The 27,587-nt window shown below is 42.8% G+C and overlaps 1 protein-coding gene across 2 annotated transcripts; it reads right to left on the minus strand.

The window, feature by feature from the left end:
• Positions 1–174: 174 nt before the first annotated feature.
• On the minus strand, positions 175–26,954 carry lmx1al (LIM homeobox transcription factor 1, alpha-like). Of its 2 annotated transcripts, none has more exons than XM_021624490.3 (9): positions 26,706–26,954; positions 22,849–22,934; positions 22,158–22,350; positions 4,657–4,889; positions 4,261–4,421; positions 3,939–4,016; positions 3,569–3,686; positions 3,131–3,286; positions 175–3,036 (listed from the first exon to the last, which is right to left on the minus strand). In XM_021624490.3, exons 1-9 carry the CDS (start codon positions 26,747–26,749, stop codon positions 2,879–2,881), a joined length of 1,227 nt encoding a protein of 408 aa, XP_021480165.1. In that variant the 5' UTR covers positions 26,750–26,954; the 3' UTR covers positions 175–2,878. The 2 variants fall into 2 exon arrangements, with proteins under 2 accessions (XP_021480165.1, XP_090049187.1); XM_090193061.1 differs by lacking the exon at positions 26,706–26,954 and adding an exon at positions 26,487–26,612.
• Positions 26,955–27,587: the final 633 nt, after the last annotated feature.

Consider the following 27,587-nt stretch of genomic DNA (forward strand, 5'->3'; position numbering starts at 1 on the left):
GATTTAACGAGTGACATCAATCAGGGATCATAGGTTTCACCTGGATTCACCCGGGCAGTCTGTGTCATGGAAAGAGCAGGTGCTCCTCATGTTTTGTACACTCAGTGTAGAAGGAGAAGCCTTGCATCATCCGCATCACACATACTCAGAATAATGTAGGCATATTTAGTCAGACTGAATTGACAGGTTATATTGATGAAACGCGACATTACACTCAAAAAGCACACAATGGAAGAGGTCACAGAACAAAAACTTGGAGCAATATCTTTCAGACAAAATCTAAGATTAAGAATTTCTCATACCTTCCAGAGAAATGTATCACACAATAAATTATATCCACGTAAATACTATACTGTAAAAAATATATATCATCAGTCAATTATGAGAAATCATATAGGAAGTGGACTCCACAAGATGGTCCCAGTGTGGGTATAAGCTATAGGAAAATACTGTCGTCAGTGCTATGTTCATAGTAATAATTATTTACATTTTGAAAGTGTGGCACACACAGCTCATGCTACAACATAAATACTTAACCATAAGAGTACAAAATATTGAACAACGTCTATTGTAAGGTGTTTTTCGATCAAAGATAAATTACAGTGATTATACCTATAGTAGTACTGTAGTATTCATTGTAACAACAATAATATTAACACAATTATTTTACATTGGAACACATACTTGTTTATCGTCGCTAGGGCCAGGAGTTCTCCTGACCACGTGACCTGAACAGGAAAAACTCCTGGGCCTAAACATACTTTTTTACTTATGTTTTACACACCAATCAATATTCAACTTCTACACTTTCGTTTAGGGCTTAGCGTTTTTCCAGCCCAGGACAAACTCCTGCACCTTTTAGTGAATACTTCACAGTATTAAAGAAATAGTTACACGAACGCTAGCTCTGGTCCCAGGTGTTACGAATGGCTTGCTGATGCTGAGCATTCCCAAGCAAACCCCACATAAAACCCTGAACCAGAGCTACATGAAAGCGTTACACTTTACACAACCCTGTTTCCTTTATAAGGTTATCTGAATGACCCTGTTAGTCTACTTTATAGGGGTGTTTCTCAATCCTGGTCCTGTGGACCCAAAAGGGGGGGTACATTTTTGTTTTTGCCTTTCGCACCTGACAACGCACCATCTTGACCACACAGCAGCGCAGAGCTTTCAAGGCCTCCTTCGAGGTGTCCTCCGAACCATGCAGAAAGGTAAGCAGACCAGGCATAACATTGTTTCTTTCTTCTTTCGCTCTCTTTTCAATGTGCACCCTTTTGGGTCCCCAGGGCCAAGATTGAGAAACACTACTCTATTAGGACCCTGATGTTATCTACGGTCTACACATCTCCTTTCACTATGTTGACTAATGTGAACTAATCGGGTTACAGGGATTTGTAAATCATTTCCCGTATAACATTGCTAAAAACCCGAACCGACACACTGACCTGAGAGCAAACTCTAGACCTAAGTTACCTAACCCACATGTTTCACTCATTCCCAAACAAATCGAGCGTGCCACTCTGTACCCTTCAACTCATCTCGACCTCTTATGAAATCTATCTCAATGTTCCTCCAAATCCACCCAGTACCTTTATTCCAGTCATTCATTTAGGCTGAGCTCCCATTCACTTTTTTGATTTGACTGAATTGACCCCATCCACGCTATGAACCAGTGGCCATCTCCAATACAACGCTTTTTGGGTTGAATCATGTTCTGGAGGCAGCTCTGCCCCAAGCCTGCTGTAACCTCTCTGGTATGCGTCTTCACTCTGCTCCTTAACCCTGCTGCCAAGAAGACTCCCTAACCGTGTGGGCACAACAAGCAGGTCAGATCCTGAGCTAATGAATGAAACACTCCCCATTCATTAGCAACCTAATAAGTAACACAGGTTTCTGACTCACAAACACACAGACCTGACAGACCTGGGTTCAAATAGTATTTTCTTTTCTTTGAAATACTTTAGCTGCCCTTGATTTAAGCTTGCCTGGAGCAACTGTCCAATGGAATAGTCCCTCTTATATGAAACAAATGAGAGAGTATTTGATCAAGTATGTTGTCAATAGGATTTCACATCTGTCTGCTACAGGGAGGATGTTGGGATCAAGCAACAGAGTGTGGCCGTGTCCGAATACCCATACTTGCGTCCTAAATAGTAGGCCGTTTGAGTATGTGGGAAAAAAAAGTTTTATAGTATGTGAAATCTTGAAGATCTAGTATACTTTAAATGCCCGGATTGTCATACTCATTTTGGCTTTTCATCTAAGTAGAATTCGCTGGGCACTATTGAGGAAGATCATCGTCTTTTCACACCCGCGTGTTCAACAACAACTGATTATCAGAATAGGGGATGCTCTCTGCAAAAACAAATGTAAGAACGGCGTGGAACAAGAGCGAGAAGGCGCATTCGATGACGCCTTCTCAGTATGGATGAGTAGTACTTTGATGTTTGTTGCTTACTGCATACGTTTGTACTAAACCGAACGTTCAAAATAGTATGTAATACGATTAAGTACACAGTATGCAGTTTAAGTAAGTAATGGGCAAGCCAGACTTCGGACACGGCCTAAGTCATAGTTGAGATCTTAAATGGCTACCTGGGTCGTGTTTGGTATGGAAAAACGTGTTCTTAGTGGACAAATGAAGGTAGTACCTCCCCGTTTCACTCCCACCGTTTTCCGCCCTACTGAACATGACCCAGGTGTTGACTATTATGCTTTTACTTGGTAAGGTACTATAAGCCCGGTCAGATATGGATATGGACCCAGCTCAAGCATGGTTGGTGTGATGACCTTCTGGGCCTTGTAGGATAACCGGTCATTAGCTGCTTCTCTGAGTGGTGATTGGTGGAGTGAGTCAGGGGTCAAGGGTGAGGGGTCAGGATGTGAAGTAGGAGTTCTGCATGGAGTAGAGGCGGTCGATGGGGTTTCCCACCCGCCCCGCCAGGAGCCCACCGTCTGCCGCTGCCAGAAGACAGTCGCCGAGGTGACTGAGGCTCCCGTCGCTGTCCAGATCGTGGAACACAGTCTCTGAATCTAAAGGGGAAATAGAGTTAGTATGTCTGTCTGTTTGGTCCGTCCATCTCTCTCGGTCTTTTTCCATCTCTCTCCCTCTCCCTCCCTCTCTTACCGTAGGAGTGAAGATGTTCAGAGCCCAGCTGAGGAGGGGTGAGGCCATGGCGGAACGGCTCTCCTCCGTAGATGTTGGGGTCCAGAGCCAGTAGCTGCTGTCGTGGCAACGAAGGGTACGCCAACAGACCGTCCAATCCGTGACCACTCGAACCGTCTGGGAAGAGAGAGACTGAACATTAATCAATCCCTGCATCTCTTCCTCTCGTCCTGCCCCTTTAACTCCAGAGACATTGTTTCACCTGTCTTGAGGTGAGTTTCCTGAAACTTCGCTACTTTAGCAAGCTACTCTGTTAATTGTCACGTTTGTAGCGAAAGACTAATCTTCCTGTGCACGAATGAACAAAAACTGTCAAATTAAGCACTTCTACATCTGCGAGTTAAGTACCAGTTAGCTACAAGGCTTTTGTGAAATCCCTGCTCTATTCCCCCCTCTTACCCTCACTGTCATCGTTGCTCTGTCGGCCCCCCCTGCTCGGCCCTCTCCTGGACCCTCCAAGCTGCTCCTGCTCCTGCTGCTGCTGCTGTTGCTGCTGCCTGCGAGCTATCTTCTTCATCTGCAATGCACAGGACCAACACACTGATAATGGACTCAATGGCGCTATTGCTCTGTCGTTCGTTATAAGGATAGTTCTTCCTTGTGTTATTTGGGTGGACTATCCCTTTAACTGTGCTTTAGCCTTTAAAATAAATGTTTGCATGCAGTTTCAGAGCAATTGCGCCATTAGATTCATGATTAGTGTTATTGGTTGTATTAGTGTCATGGGGGGGGGGGGGGGGGGGGATTCAGGACAGGTCAAATATCTCACCTTTGCTCTCTGGTTTTGGAACCACACCTGCACGACTCGAACTGTCAACCCGGTCTCAGCTGCCAGTGTCTCTCTCACCTGAAGATAAGATAAATTAAGCCATGACACTAAATGGGACTGTGTGTGTATATGTCTGTGTGTGTGTGTGTGTGTGTGTGTGTGTGTGTGTGTGTGTGTGTGTGTGTGTGTGTGTGTGTGTGTGTGTGTGTGTGTGTGTGTGCGTGCGCGCGTGTGTGTGTGTGTGTGAGAAAGAGAAAGAGAAAGAAAAGTGAAAAAGAGAAGGAACAAAAGAAAGAAACCGTGTTACGCCTGGTCTGCTTACCTTTCTGCAAGGTTTGGAGGACACCTCGAAGGAGGCCTTGAAAGCTCTGCGCTGCTGTGTGGTCAAGATGGTGCGTGGTCGCTTTGACCGTTTGTGGTCCTTCCCTTCGCCGCCCTTCCCCCCTACAGAACCGCCCCCACCATCCTCATCCTCACTCTTCACTGAGGGGTGTGGAGAGAGAAAATAGGATCTTCAATTGACAGACAAATTGGTATCAAATGGTGCCTAGTAGTGAATCCCAATGAAAAAACAAGTCATTAGGTTATCACTGTGTAATTACGTAATCTCCTGCACTTTCTCTATACCGTAGCATAAAATGCCACCTAGATTTCATCCAGTGATTGTATGGTTTGATTGATTGATTGATTTGTTGGTTGCCCTGTCTTTTCCTGTTACCTGACTCAGTGGGTGTGGGGCTGATGGCAGCCAGCATCTCTCTCTCCTTCTCGTAGTCTCCTCTGCAGAGCAACTGGCCCTCCTTCAGGACAAACTCGTCCCCGCGCTGCAGCCGGCGCTCACACTCACAGCAGCTGAAACAGCCCAGGTGGTACACCTGCCCCAGCACACGCATGATCAGCTCTGAGCGGCCAATCACCTGCAGGCACGCACTGCACTTCCTGACAAACAGCCTATAGGGACAGAGGGGGGAAAGGGTGCGTTCCAGTGTGTAATAGGTCAGGTGTCTTTATTGCAGTCGGGTGTGTTCCATGTTGTCTTTTTTGCAGTCCTGAAGAAGAGTTAGTTTAACGTCACAGTAGGAATACGATAAAGTAATATTCTGAGATGTGCAGAAGACACCGTCTTGACCACACAGCAGCGCAGAGCTTTTAAGGCCTCATTCGAGGTGTCCTTCCAAACCGTCTTTTTTTGAAGTCGGACTGCAGATGATCAGGTCTCACATTGCTTGCAGGAGTTGTTGTAATTTCTCACTAACATGATATTAGCAGTCCTCTGAGATGTGCCGAGCGACTGAATTAAAGACAACCTGGAACGCACCCAAAGGCAGAGAGACAGACACAAGATTGCCTGAAAGATTAGACCTCATTTGCACCTGTGGAGATTCTCCACCAAACCTGTGTACGGAATATAATTAAATGTCACATCAGCATTTCCCAGAACTTAAAGCTTGAACATCTAACATATGTTTACTGCAATAACAGTATGTGGTAACGCTTCAGAATGTTGTTCTTCACTGATGACACTTGGGGGCAGTAGTCAACTGATGTGTAAGGGAGCCTGCACTGAAGTGTTGGTGGAATCTTGGTCTTTTACTCATTCTTTACATGAATCTATTTAACGAGCTGGTCCAGTGTTTTAGCCCATCATTACCAACTATTCACAATTTAGTAGGATTTAAAAGAGAACATGTGAAACAAGCATCGTGCTTGGACAATTTTTTAAACAGTTCACACACTGTCATTCACGGGGCTTTGTTGTCTACTTTCCTTGTGTCTTTTCATCACTCTTCTCGTGTGTGTGTGTGTGTGTGTGTGTGTGTGTGTGTGTGTGTGTATGAGCGGATCCTCTCGCGTGTCCAAACCCCTTTCATTTTCTCCCACTCTTCATTCTCTTCTCATCAACATATCAATTCGATTTAAAGGCCCCAAAACTCCTGCTTTTAAATTCCTCTTGAATCCCAGTTGTTTTATCACTCTGCCCCCCATCCCATCTCCCTCCAGTATTTTCTGACAGGATTCCCAATTCTCCCCCCTCCGTCCCTTCTCCTTCGCTCCCTCCCTCTGTAGTTCAGTGAAACTAATAAAGACAGGATTAATTAGATTGTTGTTTAAACAGTGCGATGCCCAGACAGACGCTGTAAACTCATAACCAGGGATTGGCCATAGCATGGGGTTAATCTCTTTCTCTTTTACACACCAAAATACACACACAAACACACACACAGACCCCCCCCCCCCAGACACAAACACACACACACTCTCTTTTTTTCTCTGTCTCTCTAGCCTAACCCAACCTATAAACTCACACATATATTTACAGGAAACCCAGGTTACTCATCAGTATACGGTGAGTACTTCCATATACTATATATTTCCACAATATCTATACATATCTGAAACACCCACACGCCTAATCATATGATGGCATATTGACACTGGGGAAATCCAGCGTCTGCAAACAAGACTGCAAACAAGAGGTCTGCTGTGGCAGTGACTTAGCTCATAGAACGAGAGAGACCATCGAAATAAGAGAGAGTGTGAGAGAAAAATATTTACGTTGAGGCAAGAGGCAAGGGATGGCTGGATGAGATGAGAAAGTGACAGGATGACGAGGGACAGAGAGATGGAGGGAAGTTAGAGGGAAAGAAAGGAGAGAAGGAGGAGAAGTGTTAAGGCTCCCTGACTGGGTGAGAAGAAGGTGTTGCTACCCTAAATCTGAAGGGCAGAGAGGGGAAGAGGTGAGAAGAGGAAAGGAGGAGAGGAGAGTGAGCCAGGTCGGCACATTCAAACTCCTAATCTGTGATCTTGTCCTGTCCAAACCACAGCTGCCACGGATAATCTATCTCAATCTATCGGTCTGCCAAAACTAGCTAACACTCCCGAAAATTACCCCAATCACAGCCCGCCACCGTCACACATACTTACTGAACCAAACACACTCCCTTGCCAAACACACTTACGTGCACACACTCACACACACGGATGCACGAGCACACCGATCGAGGAGCACCACTTCACCACTAATCCAGTCACCACCACCATCATCTATTCACATCACACTCCATTATACCAAGCTGTCTGTCTATAACACACAGAAAGTTCTCTCAAGTGCCTCCTCTTAATTGCCTCATTGCCTACAGCAATTGTAAAATATCTTATCCAATAGCCCCGAAAATGGCAAACCAGTATCTTTCGTTTAAATGTGGCAATCTGCTATTTTTTTTACTTTAACATTCATGACATATACACATTCATAATTGAAGAATATAAAACTTGTGCCTCATGAGTTTAGTTCAATTGTCTTACCCCATCATTACCCAACTTATAAGATTGTTTTACTGCTTTGTTCATGAACAAAGTAATAAAGCAGACACTGTATAGCCTCAAAATATTGGTTCAAACTATACATTTGATCTCATGGATGGTCAGTCTTTACATCAATAGCTCTGTATACATTTGAGAGTAGTTACATTTCTCCATCCCTCAAACCAATGGCAGGGTGACGGCTTTGTTATTGTTTTAACTGCAGATTTCCCCTTTAAATCCCAGTTTTTGTTTTTTAATCCCATTTTATACTGCCAGAATTTACTCAACATAAAGGCGACTTGGGACAACGGTCACCAGACCACAATTCCTCTGCAGTGTTTAAGTCCTGCTTTTTGGTTACTAATCCCATTTCATAGTGCCATATATTGTAGAATTTACTAAACTTGGAAACTGAGGGCAACAGTCACTGAGGGAGGTCTCTAAGTAGATCAGTATAATCCCCCTAATAGAAGTGTAATTCACAATAGACCTACTTGTGGCCCAAATGGCACCCTATTCCCTTTATAGTGCACTACTTTTGATCAAGCCCTATAGGGCTCTGGTCAAAAGTAGTGCACTATGTCGGGGATATGGTGCCATTTGGGCCGCATCCCCCATAACCCAGAGAGAGGAGAAATGGCTCATGGCTGCTATCAGGATGAATGGCCTCACTTTAGACGAAACACTTTTAAGGCATAATGAAGCCTTCATAAACCCTTTATGAAGCCTATATAGGTATCTCCGAAATGATCACAAGCATTCGTAAGCAAACGGGGTTACTTTTCACCCTGGTTGGCACTTTGACCTCCCCAATTCACAGCACCAATGAGACTGACTGGGTTCGGACCCCAGTCTCTTGCACGGCAGTAGGTTACGACTGTTAACCTACTGAGTTAAAGCCGAGACATTAGCTTGGGGAGCGAATGCAAGTCCTCAGATCTCAGCAAAGACTCTGTTATGCATGTATTATTTGTATGTTGATGTGTACGTGGTGCTGCTTGCTCCTATGTGCGTAAGGATGCATGTTCGGTATGTGTCCATCCATGTGAATGGATTAGTGAAAATGTGCATTGGGTTTTGTATTGTCAGCTATCAGTGGATGTTTGTCTTAGCATATTGGAAATGTAAGTTTAGGTGAGGTTGTGGGTATGGGATCTTTACAGTGAATCTGGATGTTACAATCTTAGTATGGCTTTAGTATAATTTTATTTTGGTGTGTATGTGTGAGCGTGAGTGTGTGTGTGTGTGTGTGTGTGTGTGTGTGTGTGTGTGTGTGTGTGTGTGTGTGTGTGTGTGTGTGTGTGTGTGTGTATGAGCGGATATTGCACTGTGAAGCAGGATGGCTCAGAGCCAGGGTTCGGTAATCACATCATCTCCTTTTATTAAATCTCCCTGCACTGCTCCTGTGTTATTAAAATTTCCCAGCATTCCCCACGATACCGCTCCCTCCGCCACCACCACAAACACGCAAACACACACACTGGCACGCACACAAACATGCTCACGTCCACACGCACACACACACACACACACTAAGATGCACGCATTCAAAAACAGGAGGCCTAGTTTAGTAGGGGTGTGGCTTTCAGATAGTTCTTTTTGGCCACCCATGAGAGTCAATGTCATTCCTGTTAATCTGTTCTGTTGTATAGTTATCACGTTTAGCTTCAATTAAGCTTACAGAAGTGTATGAGTTCCCTAAAAGCTTATGTAAATCCCACTGGTGGGATGCAATAAGGTGATATACCTTATTATAATTAAGCAATAAGGCCTGAGGAGAGTGTGGTATATGGCCAGTATACCATGGCTAAGGGCTGTTCTTATGCATGACGCAACGTGGTACATTATATACAAAAGTATGTGGACACCCCCTCAAATTAGTTTGGCTATTTGAGCCAAACGCATTGCTGACAGGTGTATAAAATTGAGCACACAGCCATGTATTCTCCATAGACAAACATTGGCAGTAGAATGGCCTTACTGAAGAGCTCAGACTTTTAATATGGCTCCGTTCTAGGATGCCACCTTTCCAATAAGTCAGTTCGTCAAATGTATGCCCTGCTAGAACTGCCCCCGGTCAACTGTAGGTGCTGTTATCAGGAAGTGGAAACATCTAGGAGCAACAACGGTTCAGACACAAAATGGTAAGCCACATAAGCTCACAGAACGGGAACGCCACGTGCTGAAGCACGTAGTTTGCAAAAATTGTCTGTCCTCGGTTGCAACACTCACTACCGAGTTCCAAACTGCCTCTGGAAGCAACGTCAGCACAAGAACTGTTCACCAGGAGTTTCATGAAATGTGTTTCCATGGCCAAGCAGCCACACACAAGCCTAAGATCACCATGCACAATGTTAAGAGTCGGCTGGAGTGGTGTAAAGCTCGACGCCATTGGACTCTGGAGCAGTGGAAACGTGTTCTCTGGAGGAATTAATCACACTTCACCATCTGGCAGTCCAACGGACGAATCTGTGTTTGGCGGATGCCAGGAGAACACTCTCTGCCCCAATGCATAGAGCCAACTGTAAAGTTTGATGGAGGAGGAATAATGGTCTGGAGCTGTTTTTCATGGTTCGGGCTACGCCCTTTAGTTCCAGTGAAGGGAAATCTTAATGATACAGCATACAATGATATTCTAGACGATTCAGTTTGGGGAAGGCCCTTTCCTGTTTCAGCATGACAATGCCCCTGTGCACAAAGCAAGGTCCATACAGAAATGGTTTGTAGAGATCGGTGTGGAAGAACTGACTGGCCTGCACAGAGCCCAGACCTCAATCCCATCAAACACCTTTGGGATGAATTGGAACGCTGACTGCGAGCCAGATCTAAGTGTCCGACCTCACTAATGCTTGTGGCTGAATGGAAGCAAGTCCCTGCAGCAGTGATCCAACATCTAGTGGAAAGCCTTCCCGGACGAGTGGAGGCCGTTATAGCAGCAAAGAAGGGGACCAACTCCATATTAATGCCCAGGATTTTGGAATGAGCTGTTAGACGAGCAGGTGTTCACATACTTTTGGTCATGTAGTGTATATTGGCCATAAATCACAAACCCCCGAGCAGTGGTGGAAAAAGTACCCAATTGTCATATTTGAGTAAAAGTACAGACCCCTTAATAAAAACTTACTCAAGTAAAAGTGAAAGTCACCCAGTAAAATTATTTGTTTCTAAATATACTTAAATATTTTTTTTAAAATGTAAAAGTACAAATCATTTCAAATTCCTTATATTAAGCAAAGCAGATGGCCCCATTTTCTTGTTTTTTTTAAATTCACGTATAGCCAGGGGTACACTCCAACACTCAGACATCATTTAAAAACAATGCATTTATATTTAGTGAGTCTGCCAGATCAGAGGCAGTAGGGATGACTACGTGTTCTCTTGATAAGTGTGTGAATTGGACCATTTTCCTGACCTGCTAAGCATTCATCGTGTAACAAGTACTTTCGGGTGTCAGGGAAAATGTATGGAGTAGAAAGTACATTAGTTGTCAAAAATATAAATAGCAAAGTAAAGATACCCCCCAAAAATATTTAAGTTGTACTTTAAAGTACTTTACACCACTGCCCCCAAGGTACCTTATTGCTATTATAAACTGGATACCAACGTAATTAGAGCAGTAACAATAACTGTTCTGTCATACCCGTGGTACACTTAAGGAATACGGCCCGAGGGGGTGTGGTATATGGCCAATATACCACGCCTAAGGGCTGTTCTTAACCACAACACAACGTGGAGTGCCTGGATACAGCCCTTAGCCATGGTATATTGTCAATATACCACAAACCCCCTAGGTGCCTTATTGCCATTATAAACCGGTTACCAACGTAATTAAAGCAGTAAAAAATGTTTTGTCAGACCCTATATCTGATATACCACGGCTTCCAGCCAAATCAGCATTCAGGGCTCAAACCATCCAGTTTATAAAGTCTTATATATCGCGGCTGTCAGCCAATCAGCATTCAGAGCTCCAACCACCCCAGTTTATAATACAGTATGTAATAAATGATCTTCATATTATAGATTGAAGAATGTGTCAAATGCAAAAACAAAATAACAGGTAGACAAATCAAATCTATCTGAAAATAATTGAAGGATTACATTTAAAACAGACCCAGCTGCTAGGTCCACTCAGAAGGAGAGTAAAAAATACCCAACTGATAGTTAAATTAACCAATGTTTGGGTAATCCCAACAACCCAAAAAACAACTGGCTGGGTCAAAATAACCCAGCATGTGTCCTGTCCAATATTTACCCAGTGCTGGGTTACCAAATAATCCAGATTGGGTTGTTTTTAACCCAGCATTTCTTGGAGTGTATGCGTCTCAGACATGGTACATCACAGAACAGTGATATACAAACAGAAACAACTTGCAATCACACACACATTTGCAGATGGAAGCCATTTCCTTCAAAGCCTATGTGTACTTATAGACAACGTGCATCAGACAGTCTTATTTGATTTCCAAACATTTTGAGCTATACGGTATGAATGACCCTCTGATTAGTATAAAATACAATATCAAGGTTTATTGCTAATGATTAGCAGACCAGTCTCTCCGTACACTTTTCTTTTCTCAACTATTTACACTGTTCCTGATAATACTTGAGATACTCCATACTCCACATCTGATCTCGACTGAAAGATTTGACCCTTTAATGACAGCTCAGATATGGCATAACATGACCACATGGAACATACCTGCAAAGAGTAACGACTGAAAACTGTGCAGAACACTGTGCTTGATGCTTGGGAGAGTGTGAGAGGAATGTGTGGATGTGTGCGAGGATATGGATGAGTCTCTGTGTGTGTGTGTGTGTGTGTGTGTGTGTGTGTGTGTGTGTGTGTGTTTAGATAAAACAGCTAATCCCCAGGCCACCAGAACGCAATATCCTGTCTGGCGGTTTCTCATTTCCTGTCTCTCTCTGGCGGAGCGGGGTGCAAGGGGGAGGGAGCAGGGGGAGGGGAGGGGACCCGTTGCCCCAGAAACAGGAGATACAGCCCCCCGATTTGAGAATGTTGACACCGCTCTCTCTCTAGCTCTCTCTGTCTCTCTCCCTCCCTCCCTCTCTCGGGTCCACCCCCCCATCTTTCCTTTTCTCGCTCTTCTTTTATTATCTCAGATTTAATAACGGCGAGGCGAGCAGCTTGTTCTTCCATGAAACATTTATTAGCTGTCTGTAATGAAATTGTTGTGGGGGAGGCCAGATGATTGGGGCTCATCGGGCATTATGCAAAAACCGTGGCAATATTACTAGGGGGTGACACAGACACACCTCACCTTCCTGCTCTTCTGTCTTCTCCTCCATGGCTTTCATCTTCTCCTAAATCTCCCTCTTTTTATTTTATCCCATGCTCGCCCCCGATCTGCAATTTATCTTCTCTATCAACTTTCTCCAACTTCTTCTCGTTTTCAGTCACCTCTCTGTTCTCTTTCTGTCCTTCCTCTCTGCATAGCTTTGACACAACGCATGCCTTGATATAAATCACTGTAAGGTTCTGTCTCTTCATCTCTATTCTCTTCCTACCTCTTCTCTCTCTTTCTCCTGCATCACCTGTTGACCTGAGCTGGGAGGTGACGTGAGAACCCTTACTGTGTGTCTGGTGGAACAGAAGGACTGTCTGAAATAGCACCATTTTGCCTATATATAGAGGCACTACTTTTGACCAGACTGGCAACCCGTTCCCTATATGGAGCACTATAGTGAAATACTTTAAATTACATTTAATGTCATTTCAGATAGAGACAAGATATTGCGTTAAAAACCACAATACTACTCCTCAATCTGTATATGGAGTACTAAACGTGGCTCTGTCTGTCTGTCTGCCTGACCATACCCCCTGTGGACGACTGTGTATGAGCCAAGAGCAACAACATATCCCTAACACACTCCTACACTCCCTCAGACTGAACTATAGTGAGTGCAAACACATGGGATGAATTCCTAACAATTCTACAAATAATTCTTCAGAATGGATATCATTGGCTGCAATAGGCTATGCTTCGGTTCTGACTGTGTGCCGCATTGTACAGTAGGCTTCTACACCTGCATTGCTTGCTGTTTGTGGTTTTAGGCTGAGTTTCTGTACAGTACTTTGAGATATCAGCTGATGTAAGAAGGGCTACACAAATACATTTGATTTGATTTGATTTAGGCTTGCTGCAGTTGTGTTGATTAATCAGCTTTGTGGGTTTTGGCACATCTTTTTTAGCAGTATATATGTTTTAGCAGTATGGGGCAGAATGTCTTATGCTTGATTTAACCCATTCTTTCCACTGTGCATACTAACTAACTATCCATGTCCTAGCACAGTTATACTGTATATTATGGTATATACAGAAAATAACTATATACAGGTACTGTGCATATATAGTTCTTCTCTTAGGCTTGTCATCACTGGAGTAGCTGAGTACATTTGGTAATTAGCGCTGTGTCCAATCAACCCCCTCCCTCCACCCCACCTTCCCTCTCCTCCCGTCCTGAGACACAAAGAGGCGCTGAGCGGAGAGACGATTAAGAGAAAACGAGGGATAAACGGAGAGATAAACTGATTGGTGTCATCACTGCTATCAATCTCAACGAGCGGGAAATGAGGTTTGGAATTGAGAAATATTATTACAAACCAGACAGTGATGAACGAGGTAATGGAGAGAGGGGGAGCGAGAGAGGGAGGCGGGAGGAGCGCGAGGGGGACGGGTGGGAGAGATGCTGTATCTGTGTGGAAGACCTATGGTTTCTCTGTTCTCAATCCCAGCATAGTACAACAGGGATTCCACATAGAACCACGTAAGATGAGAAGGTGAGCTTCTGGCCTGGCAGTTTGAGAGATTGTTTGGTCAGTGAACATTGGACTTGGCTGTGACTCTTGGGGCCTCCGCTCCCGTGTGACTGTGGGAGTCTCCCCTCTCCCCTGCTCCAGACAGGGTCTCCATGTCCCCCACCCCACAGAGTGATCTATTAGAGCCAGCATTGCAGGGCCAGAGGGTCGGCTCTAGCAGTTACCGGCGATACCACCTTGGGTGCAGATACCTGTGTGAGTGTGGAATCGATTCCCAGCCCCGCCGTACTTTCCACACAAACCTCTCACTATCATTTCCGGTCTCTCCCTCTACAATGTCTCTACTACTAAAAAAATCAATGATGTTTTACCACCAGCTATCGTGATACGGTGATGTCCACTGTAGTGTCCTACATGTTGATATCCACTCCATGTGTGTGTGCAGTAGGAGCAGGCTATGTGCTGCTTGGTGGTGGTGTTGGTGGGAGGGGGTAGGCCTCCCACTCCAGACTGATATTGAACCTGGGCTCCAGGCTCCTCCAGGCTCTAGTCACCCGCCGGGCCCCCAGGGCGCAGGGCCTTTATTGGTCTGAGACCTGGGTCAGCCTAGAGACTCTGCTCTCTGTCACTCTGTGGGAAGTGTGTGTGGAGTGTGTATGCGTGTGTGTGTGTATCAGAGTGTGAGGGGGATACTGGAGAGTCTGTACGGGCAGCGGTCTGTGTCTCTTGGAAATTGTTTGCAGTAAACACACACACCTCTCGCCTAAGAAAAAAGCAAAAACAATGGCTAGACAGAGATACTGTAGCGGGAAGAGGCAAACATCTGGGCACCGCAGAGTAGAACTATGCTCCTCACGTAATGAGTAAACCTAACCCTAGCTTCAAGTCCACATCCCAGTTCAACCATAACCCTAACCCTAAATCCAGTTCCAACCATAATCTCCCAACTCCGAATTCACAACTTAACCCCTGATTAGCTCCCCAACCTAATACCTAGGCTTAGCTCAGCAGGCTAACACAGTCTTAGAACTAACACAGGAGACCTGGGTTTAGGAGACTATGGGAATGATACAGTAAGGGCTCGATTCGATCAGATCGACTTTAGTCCGCGATAACCAACTTCTGCATAGCGGTATTATTGTTTCATTTAGGCGATGTCGGAGGTGGAACTGCGTTGGAACTGTCCAATCAGAAGCGGCTTCCCGTGTTATACCCATCGCAGACATGCAAATTTTGTATAAACTGATTGAATCTATGCTTAAGTAATAGATAATTTGCAATAACGTACAGCAGATAAAATAGCTCAAACCAAAAGCCCAAACATCAGCACACACATACAACTCCAGACCGCAAAGGGTTACAGCAAAGAAACAGATCTCAAGCTTTCCACTATTTCTGCTAAATTCTTAGACACACAAACACACACACACACTCAACCCAAATTCTCATACACACTCCTCCCGTACATCATACAGTACACACACCTGCTCACGGTTGAGGGGGAGCCGGGGAGTGGTGTGTGTGTGTGTATGTGTGTGTGTGTGTGTGTGTGTGTGTGTGTGTGTGTGTGTGTGTGTGTGTGTGTGTGTGTGTGTGTGTGTGTGAGAGAGAGAGAGAGAGAGAGAGGTGCTGATGGAGTGACTGCAGGGAACACAAGGAGACATTGTTACTAATCTTCTGAAGGTCACCAGTAAAGACGTGTGCCAAGTCTCTCACAGAGACAGACATATACTGTACTCACACTATATAGAGAGAGACTCATGATATACCCACTATATTGTGAGGCAGGTAGCCTAGTGGTTAGAGTGTTGGGCCAGTAACCGAAAGGTTGCTGGATCGATTCATCGAGCTGACAAGGTAAAAATCTGTCGTTCTGCCCCCTGAACAAGGCAGTTAACCCACTGTTCCCCGGTAGGCCATCATTGGAAATAAGAATTTGTTCTTAACTGACTTGCCTAGTTAAATAAAGGTTGCATTTTAAAAATATATAGAGAGAGACTCAACATATACACACTATACAGAGAGAGAATCAACATATACGGTGCCTTGCAAAAGTATTCATCCCCTTTGGCGTTTTTCCTATTTTGTTGCATTACAACCTGTAATTTAAATGGATTTTTATTTGGATTTCATGCAATGGACATACACAAATGTGACGACCCTCCCACTTTGTCTGCCGAATTCTTTCTCTTTGCTCTTGATTTCCTTAATAGAATGTTGGTGGGTGGAGCCTTCTCTCCACTTTGTCTCCCTTTTTATTAAGAACTTTGACCCGGTTCGTGACGTGTGGAGGCTCGTCCGGGATCATAAGGTTGATTCCTAGACATTTTGGCGTGTAGCACTTTGTTGCATTATGAAGGACTAACACTAGTGTCGTTGGGCTTACTAGTATGTGTGTGTTCGGGAGACAATGTGGAGTTAATGTTTGAAAACTCTGTAGGTGATTTTGTTTGCATCTTTTGAGTACAGCTTTTGAGTTGTAATGTTTAGTGCCCAGTATTGGCTGCCTTTGTTTGGGTAACTTGCCACTGCGGTGGCTAGTTGGTTGTGTGCTGCGTTGGACAGTATATTGGTTAGTTTCCAGGCCCCTGCCTAGGCTGGAGACTCTTACTCTACTCCCTGTTGGGACATCGGTCTGAGGCGAGTACAATCGGCTATGTACCTCAGTGGGAAATTTGGGTAGGGTTGTGAAACTTGCTACCCAGAACTATAGCCTTTTTTTCCCCCGTTAGGCTTGGCGACGTGTTTCACTTTGGAATACGTTAGGCATGGTTATTTTGCTTATTTTTGTGTGGTGTCCGTGGACTGAGCAGTTGTCTCTGGGGCACATCTATGGCTTGGGGGGAATCTGCCAACTTGCTTCTTTTTTTCCCCCAAGTGGGCTACAGTGCGTAATTACCCACCACAAATCCGCAAAAAGACTAAGGTGGAGTTATTGTAGGTTTTGGGGAAGCTCCATATGTATCTCATCTCTCTTCTGTGGTGCCCATTGTGATTGTCATTTTTCTTCTAGTGGTCCGGCCTGCTCAGCAGGGGGGGGAAGAGCGAGATTTTTTTTTGTATTTACTTGTGACTATGGTGTCTAACGTAGACGTGTTACTTTGCTTTCCATCAGAGGAACTGTTAAAATGATGTACTAAAGAACAGCTGTTGCAGATCGCTGAACACTACAAGACTGAAATGAGTGAAAAAATGTCTAAAATGATGTTGGTGTTGCCAAAATTTAATGAGAAGGACCCTGAGATGTTCTTTTCGTTTGAGCTTGTTGCGGGTGTGCTCTTGTGCGCCCTGTTCCTGAATGTCTACGTGACGGACCATTGTTTGGGATTGTACTTTTCTGTCGCTCTTGTCTGTTCCCTCCTGGTCTCGTTTTCTTCTTTCCTCTTAAACGTTGCGTCCTGTGTGCAAAGGTTGCTGGGGAAAGTGAAAGTGTGAACACGTACCCCCTCGTCAATTTGGGACGCAGAGGCTGGGTCAATTTGGGACGCAGAGGCTGGTATGGTTTTCCGGGGTCCTTGTTGGTCCTCGGTTTTATGGGACTGGGGTGTGACGACCCTCCCACTCTGCCGAATTCTTTATCTTTGCTCTTGTTTTCCTTAATAGGATGTCAGTGGGAGGAGCCGGGAGGGTCATCGGCGAAATGGGACACACCTGGGCTCGGGTGTCCCAGGATAAATACACCTCTTCCTCAATCATTGGGGAGACTCTCCATGCAGACACTTATAGATTTTGGTTGTGGCATTTTTGTGGCCGTTTGTTTGCTTTGGCACCTTTCAACACCCTTCATTATCATATTTATGCGCGCAAACACTCGCTTACACTATTGATAACTGACTACACAAACCATTGTTCATTGTCTTTAGTTTAGTAAATATATTGTTATTCCTTATCTCCACTTTGTCTCCTTTTTTGTTACGAACTTCGAGCTGGTTCGATGAGAAATTACTTTTTTAAGACCAAAAATCTAAATTTTTACTGAAAAGTGGTGCGTGCATATGTATTCACCCCTTTGCTATGAAGCCCCTAAATAAGATCTGGTGCAACCAATTACCTTCAGAAGTCATATAAGTAGTTAAATAAAGTTCACCTGTGTGCAATCTAAGTGTCACACGATCTGTCACATGATCTCAGTATACAGTTGAAGTCGGATGTTTACATACACCTTAGCCAAACACACCTAAACTCAGTTTTTCACAATTCCTGACATTTAATCCTAGTAAAAATTCCCTGTCTTAGGTCAGTTAGGATCACCACTTTATTTTAAGAATGGGAAGTGTCAAAATAAGAGATTCATTTCAGTTTTTATTTCTTTCATCACATTCCCAGTGGGTCAGAAGTGTACATGCACTCAATTAGCATTTGGTAGCATTGCCATTAAATTGATTAACTTGGGTCAAACATTTCAGGTAGCCTTCCTAAGTCACTTCCACAACCTAAGTGACTTAGAAATGTCCTTGTTTTTGAAAGAAAAACATTTTTTTGTCCATTAAAATAACATCAAATTGATCAGAAATACAGTGTAGACATTGTTAATGTTTTAAATGTCTATTGTAGGTGGAAACTATTTTTTATGGAATATCTACACAGGCGTACAGAGCCCCATTATCAGCAACCATCACTCCTGTGTTCCAATGGCACGTTGTGTTAGCTAATTGAAGTTGATCATTTTAAAAAGCTAATTGATCATTAGAAAACAATTTTGCAATTATGTTAGCACAGGTGGAAACTGTTGTTCTGATTAAAGAAGCAATAAAAACAGGCCTTTTTGTTTTTTAGATTAGTTGAGTATCTGGAGCATGCTCGTGGGTTCGATTACAGGCTCAAAATGGCCAGAAACAAAGACCTTTCTTCTGAAACTCGTTAGTGTCACGCCCTGACCTTTGGTTAGGTGAGGGTGTGATTAGGGTGGGTACTCTATGTTTTTGAATGTCTAGGGTTTTTTGTATGTCTAGGGCTTTTGTATGTCTAGGGGTTTTGTATGTCTATGTTGGCCTGATATGGTTCCCAATCAGAGACAGCTGTTTATCGTTGTCTCTGATTGGGGATCATATTTAGGCAGGCCTTTTTCCCCACTTTCTGGTGTGGGATCTTGTCTATGTGCCTGTCAGCACTATATTGTATAGCTTCACTAGTTTGTTATTTTGTTAGTCTTTTCGGTGTTCATTCTTTTAATAAAGAGAATGTACACATACTATGCTGCGCCTTGGTTCACTCCTTCATACGACGATCATGACAGTCAGTCTATTCTTGTTCTGAGAAACGAGGGCTATTCCATGCGAGAAAGCGCCAAAACTGAAGATCTCGTACAACGCGGTGTACTACTCCCTTCACAGAACAGTGCAAAAGGTCTCTAACCAGAATAGAAAGAGGAGTGGGAGGCCCAGGTGTGCAACTGAGCAAGAGTACAAGTTCATTAGAGTGTCTAGTTTGAGAAACAGATGCCTCACAAGTCCTCAACTGGCAGCTTCATTAAATAGTACCCGCAACGTCAACAATGAAGTGGCGACTCCAGGATGCTGGCCTTCTAGGCAGAGTTCCTCTGTCCAGTGTCTGTTATTTTTCCCATCTTAATCTTTTATTGGCCAGTCTGAGATATGGCTTTTTCTTTGCAACTCTTCAATTCACACCCCTTGACTCTTTCAACATTTTGTTGTGTTACAGTCTGCATTTAAAATGAATGATTAAATGTAGATGTGTCCCTGGCCTACACACAATACCCCATAATGTCAAAGGGAATTATGTTTTTAGACAATTGTACAAATTAATAAAAAATGTAAAGCTGAAATGTCTTAAGTCAATAAGTTTTCAACCCCTTTGTTATGGCAAGCCTAAATAAGTTCAGGAGTAAAAATGTGCTGAACAAGTCACATAAGATACATGGACTCATTCTGTGTGCAATAATAGTGTTTAACATGATTTTTGAATGACTACCTCATCTCTGTACCCCACACATACAATTATCTGTAAGGTCAATCAGCCAAGCAATGCATTTCAAACACAGATTCAACCACAAAGACCTGGGAGGTTTTCCAATGCCTTGCAAAGAAGGGCACCTATTGGTAGGGGATTTAAAAAAATGCATATATTGAATATCCCTTTGAGCATGGTGAAGTTATTAATTGCACTTTGGATAGTATACACCCAGTCACTACAAAGATACAGGCGTTTTTCCTAACTCAGTTGCCAAAGAGGAAGGAAACCACTCAGGGATTTCACCATGAGGCTAATGATAACTTTAAAACAGATACAGAGTATAGTGGCTTTGATAGGAGAAAACTGAGGACATATCAACAACATTGTAGTTACTCCACAATATTAACCTAACTGACATAGTCAAAAGAAGGAAGCTTGTACAGAATAAAAAATGCATCCTGTTTGCAACAAGGCACTAAATTAATACCGCAAAAAATGTGGCAAAGAAATTGACTTTGTGTCTTGAATACATAGCATTATGTTTGGGGAAAATCCAACACAACACATCACTGAGTACCACTCTTCACATTTTCAAGCATGTTGGTGGCTGCATCATGTTATGCAAGGACTTGGGAGTTTTTTTGGATAAAATGAAATGGAATAGAGCTAAGCAGAGGCAAAATCATAGAAGAACACTTGGTTCAGTCTGCTTTCCAACAGACACCAGGATATTATTTCACCTTTCAGCATGACAATAACCTAAAACACAATGCCAAATATAGTTGCTTACCATGACAACTTTGAATGTTCCTGAGTGGCAAATCTATGGCAACACAGAGCTTGAAGAATTAAAAAAAAAATAATGTGCAAATATTGTGCAATCCAGGTGTGCAAAGCTCTTCAAGACTTACCACAGAATGACAGCTGTAATCGCTGCCAAAGGTGATTCTAACATGCATTGACTCAGGGGGTTGAATACTTATATAATCAAGATACACTTGTGTGTTTTTTCATGAATGTTTCACAAATATTATAATTTTTCTTCCACCTTGACATTAGAGTATTTTGTGGAGATCATTGACAATTAAATCCATTTTAATCCCACTTTATAACACAACAAAATGTGGGAAAAGTAATGTGTTATGATTACTTTCTGAAGGCACTGTAGTTTCAGACACTTTTAGAGGGAGTGAGACAATGAACTGATCAACTCAACACCATTTCATATCTGTCGCACTCCAATTCCCCCTACTAACACCTCACCCAAATTACCCTGTAACGGTACACACACTCGTCTTAGTTTTCAAGTTAGGAATTATTAACATAATTTCCAAAGATGCAGCAACTGAGAGAACTTCTCTACTACTCTCTCTCACTTTCTCTTCATATCCTCTGTCTCCACTCTATATCCCTCTTCACCTATCCCTCTGTCTCTCCTCTCCCTTCTCTCCTCCCTATCCTCTCTCCCCTCCAACTTTCCCTCCCTTTTTTCCCCTCTCTCCTCCAGATGTCTGCTACAGTGGGAGAGTCTGTGCGGCTGGACGTCGTCTGACACTTTTCACAACAATGATAACGACCTGCAGGCTACGTCCTTCAGCCGTCCGTCCCTGGGGATCTCATACACACATACAAACACACACACACACACACCCACGCACAAGTCGAATGCACGCACACACACACACACACACACACACACACACACACACACACACACACACACACACACACACACAGACTGACAAACAGACCCCCAGACAGATAAAAAGTCCCAGTCATATTTATCAGAGAGGAAAGTGGAGCTAGCTTAAATCCTCACTAATAGCAATTCAGTGTTTCAAACCCTCCAAACATTCAGGGACTAGTGTCTGCAGGTTTTTGTTTTTTTCCTTTCAATTAAGACCTAGGCAACCAGGTGAGGGGAGCTCTTTACTAATGTAACCTTAATTCATCAATCAAGTTCAACGGAGAAGCGAAAACCCGCAGACACTCAGCCCTCCATGGGATGAGTTTGACACATTTTACATCTGTTCTGTCACATATTCCATATAGACCAGTTCCTATAAGACCCTAAATAATTTCACACATTTGTTCTATCTCGACACCAGCACACCTGATTCAGGAGGGGCACAAGGACTAGGTGACAAAACACTGATTAAGACAATGCCAACACTAAGGTTTGTGTGTCTTTTGGGATTTTAGTAGTATTGACGTTCTCTTACTTTTCGTAGTCATGCTTGCAATAGAGCAGACGGTCTCTGCAGTAGCATGTCCCATTGAGTGCGCTCAGACACACCGCACACTTGACGCAGGTCTCGTGCCACGAGCGCTCGTTGACACGCAGCAGGAAGCGGTCGGCAATGGGCGACTCACACCCCGCACACACCTCGCCCCCTCCGCCCCTGTGTTCTGAACCTGAGGGGAGAGGGGGACACAGGAGAAAGGGGATACCTAGTCAGTTGCACAACTGAATGCATTCTACCGAAATATTGCTTCCACATTTAACCCAACCCATCTGAATCAGTGAGGTGCCTTAATCGAAGTCCACATCATCGGAGGGTATAGTGTGTGTGTGTGTGTGTGTGTGTGCGTGTTCAGATCTGTAAATGTCAAGCAGAGCTTGAAAAAAAAATAAAGCCATTCAACATTACTTCCCAGCAAGGTCCAGGATTTTTTTATAACAAAAATAGTAATACACATGATAAATACAAATGAAAATGTATCACATATCAAATGTATTACATATTTGTCATATATGTATCCCATTTATAACATATAAAGTTGAGAATGTAAAAGTTTCTGTCACTGTAACCTTTGAAATTTCCATGGATATTTATTTAATTATTGGACAATAATGTTAAAATCATTATGTGCCAGTCAGGCTCAAGATGTCAGTCCTATTTCACTCCTCACCGAATGGCGTGGAGGCTGGAGGCTGCTGAAGACATGATTGGGTCTCCTCTGTTTTCATCCCGTCCCTCCTTCCTTCGTCGTGTTCGCTGGACGAGAAGGAGGAAAGAGAAAAGGGACAGTTACCCTCTAAATACAAGCCTACAGACAACAAGTGCGTGGAAGGAAAAAATAGAGGTAAGGTTGTCGTCGAGGAAAAGTGAGAAAGAGGGGAAATAAAACGCATCAGAAGTCAATGAAAGAAAGACACGTAGGCTATAGGCCTAAACATGACCGTGGATATTATATTTCTGTGTCCTCTTGAAAACATATTTAATATCCAATGTATAAATGAATTACATGAACAGTCGACCTGCAATGCGCACATATTGCAACAGGAATAAAATATAATATAAATATTGCCGTGGATTGGATAAATGATTAGGAAATTAAATAAATGTGCTAAACTTAATAGGCTACTCAATTCGGTGCACTCAACAAAGTTTTAAACACCTGACCCACTGCGACTGGACGTTGGAGCCGATGGTGGTGTGTGGCCCCATTCCTGTTTATTGACTTGCATCATATGATACCCGAAGTCAGATGGGTGGTCGAACCGGAGATCTGGCTTTGGCCTAATCTTGACCAAAAACTGGTCGGGATTAAACCCCGTGACCTGTTGACGCCACACGGCCACACAAACGGGGGGGATGCCACACCTGATATTTTCAATAAAGAAAGATTATGTTGTCGAATAAAATTCGTAGAAATATATGAAATCTATCTAAATTCCAACTAAAGCATGGGGATTCATTAATATACTTTGAATAATAATACCAATATTAATAATAATACTGTTAATAATAGAATAATACAAATAATAATAATACTAATGGTTGTGGTAGACTATAGAATTGTTCCATCACGACACTTAGTCTTGGACTAATCCTATTCCATGAACACAAACTTCATCTACATAAATCGTGACATTTCAAGAATGCACGGTAATCAATAGGCCTATTGCAACATAGCGAGAACATGTTTATTTATTAATTGACAATATTCCAAATCAAAGCGACCATAATCTTTTTTTTAATGAATATTTATGATTAAGAACGCCTAAATCTAATTCCAGCCGATACCCTACATTTCGAAAGGAACTAACCGTTCTGAATGACCGATTATATTTAAATATATTATTTAGGCTTGAAATGATAATTTCTCAATTATTGGGTTATCAGATAACAATTCTTAATCGAATATGGCGCTTACCGTGGGCTACTTGCTAATGAATTGACCTGATAGACTTTCAAGATGCCTTTGCTCTCATTGGCGCAATGAGGGTGTCACTGCTTCGAATAAAAATAAAAGGAATTTTAAAAAATGAAACCTGATTCATATATCAATAAATATGAATCATAATTGATGTAGGCTATAATGTAATTTACACCGTCATTACAAATCGAAATAATTATTCGGTCTATGTGATTAATTAAGGATTACAATCTCGAATAAAATAGCCTACTAAATCAAATAATGTAGGCCTATGCATGTGCATAGACTACAGAACTGTATCCAATAACTTCACAAATATGTATTTCAATGGATTATTATCCAAATGATCACAACAGTGATTACAAGATAGGCTATAATATTAGAAAACCACATAAACCAATCAAATCTCTTGAAAAACAAATATGGAATATTATTTTGTTTTCGACCAACTGCTATAATGGACACTATCTGTCATAAAATGTGAGTTGCCTTGCTTGTGCCAAAGCGAGAGCGTCTCTATTCGCCTATTTCCGAGAGCACATAACGGATTGCAATTTCCTGTCTATTATTCATAACTGTGTAAGGTTCATGCAGACTAATACTGTGGACCAGAACGGTATATCCTTAAACTACTATCAAACACATGCGCCAACAGGTGCAGTAGACCTCACAGTGAAATGCTTACTTACGAGCCTCTAACCAACAATGCAGTTTAAAAAAAATACGAATAAGAATAAGAAATAAAAATAACAAGTAATTAAAGAGCAGCAGTAAAGTAACAATAGCGAGACTGTATACAGAGGGGTGTACCCGTACAGAGTCAATGAGCGGGGGCACCAGTTAGTCGAGGTAATTAAGATAATATGTACATGTAGGTAGAGTTATTAAAGTGGCTATGCATAGATGATAACAACAGAGAGTAGCAGCGGTGTAAAAAAAAAAGGGGGGGGGGGGGGAGCAATGCAAATAGTCTGGGTAGCCATTTGAATAGATGTTGTTGAGTAGATGCCAAGGAGTCTTATGGCTTGGGGGTAGAAGCTGTTAGATGCCTCTTTGACCTAGACTTGGCGCTCCGGTACCGTTTGCCGTGCGGTAGCTGGGAGAACAGTCTATGACTAGGATGGCTGGAGTCTTTGACTGGAGTCTATCCTATAAGCTTTACGTTATACCGATAATATACTGGACAAAACTGAAGGGACACCTGGTTAAGTCTCATTTTGCGCCCCCTCTAAATAAAAAGCATAGGCCAATCAAAAGCTATAGGCCCTCCCTGTGTAGTGATAGGGCTATCAAAACTTTAAAATATGTTATGTTAATTAATACCAAAGTCTGGGGAATGTGCTCGGTAGGCCAACAATTAAAGTGTTGAGTGAAGTTGTAGGTTAAGGTCAGGGTCAGGTAAGGGTTATGGTTAAGGTCAGGGTAAGGTTTAAGATTAGGGTTTAGGGAAGGGATGTCACAAGGATCGCGGATAGCACTAACAATTAAAGATTGCCAGCAAATGCAGTGGATATAGGCTATGTCGTCGATTTTCTTGGAGCTATGTTATTACTGCATCATCATCACACGTTCACAATAAGGCTAATCATCATTTGATATCATATTTCCCCATTATATTCACATAACTAGGCTACCCCTGCCTTTTTCAATTTGCGTCTCCCTGTAGTCTATATTCTCCACAACATGTTGATATAAACATGTGTAGGCTTGAGTTAGACAAATATTTGTTTGTTTGGGATAAATAGTCTATTTCTTTATAGGCTAATACCACCCCACATTTCTGCAACTCATTGAAGAGACATGCCTACATTGACATTTCGGACCATTGGCTACAACCGAGGTTGTGGCTGTTATCAAATTAAATTAAATATCAAACTCAATGAGAAGCGAGACTCAATCATCATCATCATCATCATACAGGTAGACATGGGAAAGGCCAGCGGTTTTCAAATCCCTCAACCGGGACCCCCAGATGTTCCACAATTGTGTTGTAGCACTGAACTAGTTTACCGAATCAACTGCTTGATAATTGACAAGCTGAATCAGTTGTGCTAGCTCTTGAATAGTTGCAATTTTGGAACCGGATGGCGTCCCTGATGAGAGCTTTGAAAACCCCCGAGATAGGCTATAATAATTTCAAAATATCGACAAGGACTAAAGGTTTGCTATGGACCGCAAGCCTATGATAAGACAGAAAATGTATATCGGCAACCTTACCATTCACCAAAAGATTAAAGTCAAATGTTACTAAACTATTTGGGTATTTAAAAGTAGGCCATGTTAAAGTTGATAGGCCTACAAATATGAAATGATGTGGGCTAGTCAAATAGCAGATTAGGCTACAGGCAATATGCCACACATAACCCACACTTGGATAAAAGTCAAACCTTTGGTGGAATTCCCATGAGCCTCAAATAATACCATCAAGAAACCGATGTAGGATCACTCCTATTTCCAAGGAAGAATAAGACACGCAAAGGGGATGGCCTGGTTAAATGTGATGAAAAATGTAACACTTTATATTGGCAACATATCTGCAAATTGAGGTTGGCAACGCACCGACAACCTGTCGACGCGTTCTGGATGTTGGCGGCGGACGCACATACCTTGAGGTGAAACACACTCCTTCCGAAACCTCTATCGGTAGCATTAAAATAACATAAGACTAGTCGATCCGTGGATGTGCACGCGTCGTATAGTCCTATTTCAAACTCCAGACAGCGAATAGCAGCAAAATAGCTTCATGTTAAGGCAAACTATTCTTTTGTGCTCTCTTTTCTCCCCGTCGCTCTGAAGCGGACTGTGCGCCCGGAGTTCGGTGTGCATAAAACGATGGAGGGAGTGGAAGGAGGGGAGGGGGGCAGGAGAAACGGCGACGGTTCTTAAGGTGAGGGGGTGTATGACGTAGTGAAAATGTGCTGTGTTGGAATAAGGTGTTTGCATTTGGTGGAGATGGAGACTGGATAATAAGGAATCACCATCGGGTGATGAATGTTGTTCTTTTTAGATAATTGGATTGTTTTAACAAAACCATCAGCCATTAGCATTGACAATAAAATGACTTTCAATAAAATTCACAGCAGAGAAAAGTAAGCCATTGACCATCAATGCCTGCTTACACATCATCTTATGAAAGTGTGCTGCTGCATTATAGGAACTTTTATGAGATTTGTATTTATTTATTTCAAACCTTATCCTACTTGGCTATACCCGTATTCTCAACTGTTGAGATGACATCGAACTATTTTGATAGTTAGGCATATTGAACAATGACTAGGTCACGGTTTCACAAACTTGTTTTAGTTTTTACCCTAACACTGCACAGCTAATTCAAATAATCAACTAATCGTCAAGCTTTGATCATTTGAATCAGCTGTGTAGTGTTAAGGCAAAAAAACAAAACGTGCACCCCTTGGGGTCCCGAGGACCGAGTTTGGGAAACGCTGGACTAGGCCCTACTGTATGCATGACCAACCTACATGTGTAAA

This window comes from Oncorhynchus mykiss, chromosome 12 (assembly GCF_057628025.1).
Source record: "Oncorhynchus mykiss isolate SJ-2025 chromosome 12, ASM5762802v1, whole genome shotgun sequence".
NCBI lineage: Eukaryota > Metazoa > Chordata > Actinopteri > Salmoniformes > Salmonidae > Oncorhynchus > Oncorhynchus mykiss.